General features: G+C 34.4%; 1 protein-coding gene across 1 annotated transcript; it reads right to left on the minus strand.

The window, feature by feature from the left end:
* Positions 1-4096: 4096 nt before the first annotated feature.
* On the minus strand, positions 4097-7428 carry LOC132601826 (uncharacterized). The gene is made up of 4 exons (XM_060314886.1): positions 6799-7428; positions 5601-6431; positions 4570-4968; positions 4097-4481 (listed from the first exon to the last, which is right to left on the minus strand). Exons 1-4 carry the CDS (start codon positions 7138-7140, stop codon positions 4353-4355), a joined length of 1701 nt encoding a protein of 566 aa, XP_060170869.1. The 5' UTR covers positions 7141-7428; the 3' UTR covers positions 4097-4352.
* Between the last annotated feature and the right edge of the window lie 2223 nt (positions 7429-9651).

The following is a 9651-nucleotide window of genomic DNA, read 5'->3' on the forward strand; positions in this document are numbered from 1 at the left end:
AATGTTCCAACACACATATTGGAGGAGGTTGTTCTTCCACCGAGATACAAGCGACCTCCTGGTAGGCCAAAAAAGAAGAGGGATAAGCCATTAATGGAGCTGATAATTGGTAAACGTAGGAATGCTTGTAGTACATGTGGACGTCTTGGTCATAACAGGCGTTCGTGTGGTAATGAGCCACTTAAGAAGAAGAAATAAATGTCTAGTCTTCATTTGTGTTTTATTTCTAGGATAGTTGTCCGATGATGTTTAAAAAAAAGAATCAAATGTATTCCATCTTGAATTCATTTTTTCTTTTCTGTGATGTATTTCACTGGTGTTATGTTATAGAATTGAACTAATATGTTCAATATAAAATTACAATGAAATAAAATTGAAATACATTGGTCAATACTTGTGCCTCAAAAAATGACTTTATATGTGCAATGATTGTTGTGGGAACAAATTTGATTCATACAGAACAAATTGGCCGAATTATAATACAAAGAGAAAGCATTATGGAGTTTTGTAACTTTTTTATATTTCTTTGTATTTCTCTGTATTTCAATTTATTTCCTTGTATTTCAATATAGTGTTATTGTTGGGGAATACATTTTAAAGAACACACATGAACTTATGAACCAGTTGACTTGTATTGCAATATCTATGACTTGGTTGCTGCATTTCTGGTTTTCCAAAAAAAGAAGCTTACCAGATATACAATGAATAAGGAAATGTATTGCGTACTTATAACAAACAAACACGAAATGATTGTAGACAGAATATGAGTGTATTTAATAACATCCGAGAACACTAAACAAAAGACAACACTATACTCGTTGTATTCTGAAAGAAAAAGATATTGTCTAAAAGTAATATTAACTGATCCACACACTGATGTTCAACATTAAAAACACATGAAAAAATGTCTTGAACTAAACAACATCTACTCTACGTCATCTACTATATTCACTGCATCTTAATCAACTACAGGCCTGACTGGTCTTGCTGGTTGCTCGTTATCACTTTCTGCATTCTGGTTTGCCTTTCCCCAAGCATAGTCGCAAAGAAGTGCACCATATCTATGACTGTGAAGCTTTGAATTAATATTGACTGGAATGCCTTCACCCGAGCTCAAGAATTCAACAAAAGCTGCCACATATACACCACAATCCCTGAAAACAAATGAACAAAATTTTATTCGTGCTTTAGTAAAAGTTTAGAAGAAGAACAATGTTATTGAATCTGTATTTCAAAGATAAAAAAAAAATAAAAAAATAAAAACATACATGCTTCCAGGGGGTTGTTGTAGTAGATCGTCCACATTAATGACATCAAAATCGTCATTTAGTGCTCTGTTTTTGTAAGCGGGGTGATTCTGGAAATCTATATCCTTCTTCTTTTCATAAAAACCGGACATTTGTAGATGATGTGGCACAGGGGCAGCCAGCATGTTCAATTCTCTCCTAACGACGGCATCATGCCCTGCAGCTCGATATGAGTCGTACACATACAGACATCTGCGCAAAAATCAGAAACAAATATAAGAAAACAACAAAAAGATACATTACAGAAGTGTATTTCATCATTTCTATAGCGTATGTTTAATAACAAATACACACCTATCAATGAATGATATTACCACTAAAATCCAATGATTTTTCTCTTTCACATTGACAGGGATTAATACGTTGTCAACTGTATGCCATGGTACATTACCCATCAACCTGTACCCGTTTATGTACTCACATACATCAGATTCCTTACTAGCAACACTTGTGGATGATTCCGGATTTTTCCAAGCATGGTAAATCTCGGTGATTATGGTATGTAGTATATAGCTGACGGTGGTAAATTTATATGTGCTGTTATCTTCATATTTGCCTTTCTTACAGAGGTAATAAAAAATAACATCAAGATGCTGCAAATAAATATAGGGGCAGTCAGTAATCTCAGTTGATACTTCATTAAAATACACTGAAATATATTGAAAAAGATACAACAAAACTACTGGAAAAAAACAGAAACATATAACAGTAGAAATATAACAGAATGTTATTAAAAAAAAACAGTACGAAAGGTACATATGGTAAATATTGTGAAATATAGGACAAGATTCATTGAAATACACACTTTGAAAACATAGTAAAATGAAAGGGTGAGAATCGGTGAAGTCGATCAGTAGAATACATTGAAAATATATGATAGAGACAGTGAAATACATGAAGAAAAAACAGTGAAAATTAGGAAGATTTAATGAAATACATTGTAAAATAAACATTGAAACATGCAAATGGAAAAAGGAAATTCTGTAAAAAAAAAAAAAAAAAAAAAAAAAACGAACCTCATGATTCCAAAGTTTCCCTTCCATTGATAACAAGTAGAACCAGTTTTTGTCTTTAACAAGTGTGACGCCTAACTTGAGTGACATATCGGCGTCTTCAGGATCCACTAATTCCTTGTTTTTTCTATAATCGTTTTCCTTGTCTCTTCTATATATCAACAGGAACAAAAAAAACATATGATTAGAAATCTTATATAAAAAACATTTTCATATTTTTAAAGAAACGTAATCTTAAAAAAAACTTACTTTTTATCATGCCTTAATAACAGATCCTTCTTGAGCCAATTTTCATATTCTTGAAAATACGTCGTGTCCACAGGGGCATTGATTGGATGTTCTACAAAGGGGTGCTTCTTTTCAAATTTGATAGGGACAGAAGACCTTGCAGAAGATCCTACTGAGCTGTAATTTGGCATGAAAGGGGACACAGTGTATTTGCTGGGTTTCCTATCTCGCACAATGCTTGGGTGGACAATCATTCGGCGTTCAGTATTTTCGATTGAAGGTTGTGCTACTTCAGCAGTTGAACCTTGCCCTGTTGTTGGTTGTACTCCAAGTTGGTTGGGTAATTGATCATCAGGAATTAACCATTGAGAATTTGGTACAACATTCTCAACTTTGCTGCTCTGAGGGGTCTTAAACATATAGGGATCAGCTTGATCATTGACTTGTATTGCAGGGGGACCAAGTGGAATCACAGTGGCAAGAGGACACTGGATTAGCAACTCTGCTACTATTTGCTCTGATGCACTAAATTCTGCATTATCATTTACCCCACCTTGTTGAAATTGTACAACCTACTACCAATATCAAAATGCAAACGCAAAAATCAGCTACAGATTGCTTCAAAATATATCACATGATTGACACTAGAAATATATGTTTGAGTGCCTCAGGTTGCAAATGTGGTGTTGATAACACCTCTCCACTCTTTTTTTCATCACTTGTGACCAGAATTTGTTGGCCTACATTCACAGCCGGAACCGGTACATGCGTATGCACCATGACTGCCTCACCCTATTCCAGTTAAAAACATTCAGTGAAACAACAAAATACAAATTAACAATGAATTAAAAATATCACCGGGATATACAATAAAAAAATCAGTGTAGTGTTCAGTGTACAGTAAATACACTGGAATACAAGAATGAGTTAGAAAATAGTGAAATATAATTTGAAGTATAAAAACTCGAGTTAGAAATATAGTGAAATACACTAGAAAGTGTTAGAGATGTAGTGAAATATACTAAAAAAAAGTTACAGTGAAATTCAGTAGAATACAAAAAAAATGTTGTGACAAGTGAAATATGCACTGAAATATAGTAAGAAGAATTAGAGATATAGTGAAATATATCGTCAAATATACTAAAAAAGATTAGAAATACAGTGAAATATACAAATTAGTGTTAGAAATACAGTGAGATATACTAAACTTGTTATGTGAATACAAGTAAACATGTGTGTACCACATCTTTTTACAAAACCAACATTGGGATTCTGAAAAAAAGAAAAAAACAAATTTTGTTCTTAGGTACCTGTGGTTGTGTTGGCTTCGGGGGTGTTTCACCGCTACCTTGAATCTCTTCAGTTGAAGCCTTTAAAGTATCCCCACTTTGTGTACTTCGGCGCATTCCAACACCAGAAACATCGCCAGTTAACATTGTTCCTGCAACCTTCATCTTTTTTTCCAATAATATATATTATTGTAAGTTCCTATATGTATAACAAAACAAATTACAAAAAGTACATATTGTTAAAAGGGTAGTTTTTACCTTATTTTCATCAATACCGTCTTTGACAGTTGATGTCTCTTTGGCATAATGTTGTTCTTGATTGAATTCATGCGAGTATTGTATGCCAACCTCGTATTGATTTACCGGAGCTTTACTATCGGCAGCCTTGGAAATATATATATATATATATATATATATATATATATATATATATATATATATATATATATATGTTATTCATAAAATTATGGGAACAGTTTTCATTCAAAATCTGTATTTTGTGAATAAAATCAATTTTACTTTGGATTTACCTTTTCTGAGGTTTGATTTCCCTTTAGTGCCTCAACAACCTTTTTGAAGTTGTCATCGATGCACTTGCGAATATCATCCATGGACTTGTTAAGATCAGTAAACTGAGCAGATACCTACGTGTTTTTGACAGAACAATATGTCAAAATTTTCAAAACCCTTAACAAAGCAAATATATTACCAAAAAAAAAAAAAAACACTTACATCTTTCTTAAAAGCTTGAAACTCTTGTCTGAGCAGTTTCACCTCATCAATTTTGGTGGCTGTTTGGACATCACGATGCCTTGATGTCGAAGCGTCCTTCGATGTTGTGAGTGGTTCGTTCCGGGCTGGTTGTTTCCTAACAGTAGAATCTGTAACTGAAACCTGTCTGCCTTTCTTATGAGGTAGTGAATCAGATACGGCAGATCGCTGTTGCTGTTTACCCCTTTCATTGTGTGGTGGTGTGGTACTGAAGTCATCATAGTCATCATCAACCATCTCGTTGCCTTCGGCAACTTCAACACCGTCTGTTGGGTTGGGGATAGCTTGTGAAACAACAGGAGGCAAATTAAGTCGTTCCAACTCAGCAGTGGTTGGAATAACATCATGAAAAGTATAAATCTGTGAAAAAAAAATAGAAACAGTGAGATATACATTAAGTACATAAAAAGAAATTGAATGAAATATATTTGTATGGATACATATAATGGTGTCAACAAAAATATATGGAAACATTTATGATATTTGGGGGCTATAATGAGAAAAACAGTGATATAGAGGACTGAGTCGATGAAAAATATAGTGAAATACATATGATTACCCCCCCCCCCCGAAAAATTGATGATCTACATTACAGTAAAATAGAGTGAGAAATATACCGAAATACAATAAATATATATGGAAAATACAAGTGATATACATTAAGTACATCAAAAGAAATTGAATAAAATATATTTGTATAGATACATATAATGGTTTCAAAAAAAAATATGGAAACATTTATGATATTTGGGGGCTATAATGAGAAAAACAGTGATATAGAGGACTGAGTCGATGAAAAATATAGTGAAATACATATGATTACCCCCCGAAAAAGTGATGATCTACATTACAGTAAAATAGAGTGAGAAATATATTGAAATACAATAAATATATATGGAAAAATACAAGTGATATATAATGAGATGCAAATGAATAAACTTTGATTCAAATACAGTTAGAAAAAAAAAAAGGAATGCATGTGTAAAATTTACCGGGTGTATATCATCTCTAAACATGCCTTCCATCAAAGCATCAAATTTCGGTCTTTCTTCAATAGTCCGCCAATTCAAGATTCTTGGAATTAAATTTTCCGACTTAATTGCAATATTGGATGGGACTTTTGAACAAGATTCATACAACCAAACTTGCATGACAATTGGCATTTCGTGAATCCTATAATATTGCTTGAAGTTGGCATATTTCTGACTAATGCTTGTAACCACCTCTTTGAAGGACTCTTTGCCCCAAGGATAATCAACATATCTCTCATCCTCTGCAACGTCAAAATGTATCCTAGGTATGTTCGATCGAACAGGCTCACTGCAGAATACGAATGTATTTATAAAATACAATATGGCCATCTTGATTGCATCCTCGCCTTTGTCCTCCCAATCTGTATTGTTGAAACACTCAATCAGCTGCCCTCTTTTGATGTGATCAGATGTTCCACCCAAATAATCATCCACAAGCCTATTTTTTTCCGTCTTATCGTATACAAACTCATTTGCGTCGGAGACACAATTCAATCCAGTGATTAGTGCAAATTCTCTAATGCTAAAACGCAATACTTTTCCATTTATTTCAAATGTAAACCACTCGTATGTACTTCCCTTAAGATCTTTAACCATGAAGCACTTGAACAACTGTGCTTGTACATCCATATGCTGCATTCTAAGATATTTCCCAAAAATAGAGTTTGCAAACTTGTCCATCTGACCAACCCCCTTTAGTTTACCCCTAATGTCACTGATTACATTGACGTTCGTGTATCTTTGCATAGATGGGGCCACAGCAGGCTGCTTCGTGACCAAAAATCTAGAATCCTGGACCAAATGACATATGTAAAATACAGTCAATTTTCCCTACGAAGTTAAGATACAAAAATTTAAAAATAAGAAATTACAACTGCTAAATTCTTAAAATCTATAACAAACATGTTGTATTTTCTACATTCACCGAAATACACTAAAATATAATGAACAATTATACTGATAGAATGTCCAACCTAGATTAAAAACAAAAATATAACAAAACACAAAAACATAACTACCAGATGATAAAATGTATATAACAAATTGAAAAACACATAAATAATTCAAAACCAAAGGAAATACGAAAAAAATACACATAAATATATGGGAAATATAGATCTGGTGAATTGAAATACATTCATGAAAAAGGGAAAAATACCTCTTCATCGTCTTCTACATCAATTGAAGGTTTTTTCCGAACTACTTTTTTGCCCTTGCCTCCAGGAACAGTCTTGGTAACCTTTCTCTTCTTCTGTAGCGGCACTTGAGAATTTTTTTTATCTGGTGCTGACTGTTTCCTCTTTGTTTCTTTATCATCATGAGAATCATGATGTTGTTTCGTCCTTCTTGGATCATTGATTTTTTTGCTACGCGTCTCAGCATAAGATGACCCTGCTGCAATGGGGTTTTCTTGTTGAGTAAATCCCAAAGAGAAACTAGGACCATCTATTATATTTTCTATACCTCGAGTTCTCGTGCCCGGAGAGCCAATTTCAGCCATTGAAATCGAATCTGTGAATCTTGAGGAAAAACAACACTAAGAATGGATGATTTGTATATCTGAGAATGATGAAATTAAAGCAACAGAGAATTTTACAAAAAAAAAAAAAAAAAAACAGCAAACAACATGCATCTTGCCAAAAAATATACTGAAATACAGTATACAAAATCAAAACCGAAAAAAAAACTTACCTATTTTTGGTAAATGTTTTACTTAGAAACTGTAAAAATAATGTGGAGTTATGTGAGAGTGAAAAACATAATTGATAATTGAAGAAGTGAAAGAAACTGATTTGAATTATGGAAGAAGGGGGGGGGGGGGGGGGGATTGGGAGTTAATTGCGTGTATTTAGGGAGAGAGATAGAGCATATTTGGGAACTATGCGTCTAAACAGGGATATAGTGCTGCACGGTTATTTAATAAAAAAGTGGGGTAACTATGAAGTGTAAAATTTGAAAAATATATTTATGGATCATAAATATTAAAAAGGTTAGATATTATCCATAAATAAATCTTAGAGGTAGTTACACCAAATAAATTTTACTATAATGTTATGAATGGACCTGGCTCACTATTAGCAAAGCAGCCCAACATCATATTTGGGATCCAGGTTGATAATGACTAGTGAGAGAAAAATAGGTTATGCGAAACTGTCAGTTCCTCTCATCCCTTTCTCACTATCTCATTCTTATATCTATCCTTAGTTAATTATTTCAGTATTTTCTATTGTAATTCAGTAGTTTGTGTGTTATACTTGTAATTTAGCTATCCGTGATTATATATAATTGTGTTGAGAATTTTGATTTGTTATATTGGTGGTTTCGTGGATCGTACTCCAATGGCTTCCATTGTACTAGGTAGATTTAGCGGCGGCGGATTCTTAGGGCGGAGCAGTATTTCACCTACCTTGGCTTTTCAGAAAAGGATGGGCTACCTCTTGCTTCCTTCTATCTCGATGGTGCTGCTTTAGACTGGTTCCAATGGTTGTATTGCAACAAACATTTTTTTGATTGGAAGCATTTCACCGAGAAATTGACACTGCATTTTGGGAATGACTGAAACATGATCCATAACCACATTAACATTGCCCTTGATCTGATGCGGAAGTTGGACGACAACTACTCCTCTAGAATGTCCAGCGTGCATTGTGTAATTGTTACAGATTCGGTGCTTCCAGATGTCTTTTGATGAATCGGCTCTTATCTCTGAAGATCTAGTGGCCTCGGATTCAGACACTGTTCAATCCTTGCATGTGATGATAAAACACATACACAAAGTTCTTTTATCTGATTTGAACGATGGAATTTTAGAGGAGGTCTCAGGAATCTATGCATGCAAGGTGTTCGCGAAAATACCTAACAAGGAAATTGACATGGAAGTTGCAGATTCAGTAAACAATGATATAGTAAAGCATGAAAACCCAGGTGTTCGACAAAATGTTTCACACAATTCCCATAGTTAAGTGTGATTCTAGTAACCTTGTCGAGTTAGACGAAATGTTGCTTGCACTTCCTTGAATGCTTTCAGCTTACAGTCCCGGCAAAGGTATATTTGCTTACTTAAGTGAACTCGATCATGGTCAACTTCCATTATCCTTGTATCAGTTTGCTCCTCCTCATCATCTCGGACCAGACTTTCCATTTGATCCTAGTTCTAGTTTGCTTACCACATTTCTTGGCGCTGCAAGTTATTATTCCATCATGGTTGTGGATGATTTCAAGCAAGTCATCAGGATATTAGCCTATCATATTGATTCCACGTCCAATGATCAATGTATTTTGAATCGATTCCCATTTGATCTCGGTGTGAATCTGCTCATTGTAAACCCTGGTGGGCGCCTCCAACTTCCTAAACTGAAATCTCAGATGAATTTTTATGTTATGGTTCAGCATCCAAAAATAATCTATTGTTATTTATGGGCACAGCCAATCGAGAAATAATTCCTAAAACTGTTGTGATTTGTCGTCATAAACTTATCGATAGAGGTTTAATTGATCATATAAGAGCACAGAGTCATGCTACACTTCTATTAACTTTGCATCGAATTCCAAAATTCGGATTAGATTTTCTCTTTGATCCTGGTTCCAGCTTTCTTATCCCATGCAATCACGTCTCAAGAAATTATATCTTCTGTGATGTGTTGCGCAGTTTTGGAGACTGGTATACTCTTAACATCAACTATGTGCAATACTTGCACTGGACCCTTGACACATCAGATGGAATTTATTGCTAGGGCGAGTGTAGCATGTCTTGCTTTATCGATCCATTCTCCGCATTCAGGTGGAATAGAGCAGAGATCTAATTCTATCGAAAATTGGACTGTAGGCTTGACTGAACAATTTGGTTGTGCACATCTTGTCATTAAGGACTGTACTGTTTTGGACCACATAATAGCCACAAATGGACTAGTTAAAATTTATGGCTTACAAGGATATAAGATGTTGAAGAATCCATTGGCTGACATTGGTTATGTAACTACCCATATAATTAATCTGCGTGGAGTTCATATTA

Source organism: Lycium barbarum, chromosome 7 (genome assembly GCF_019175385.1).
Source record: "Lycium barbarum isolate Lr01 chromosome 7, ASM1917538v2, whole genome shotgun sequence".
Lineage (NCBI taxonomy): Eukaryota > Viridiplantae > Streptophyta > Magnoliopsida > Solanales > Solanaceae > Lycium > Lycium barbarum.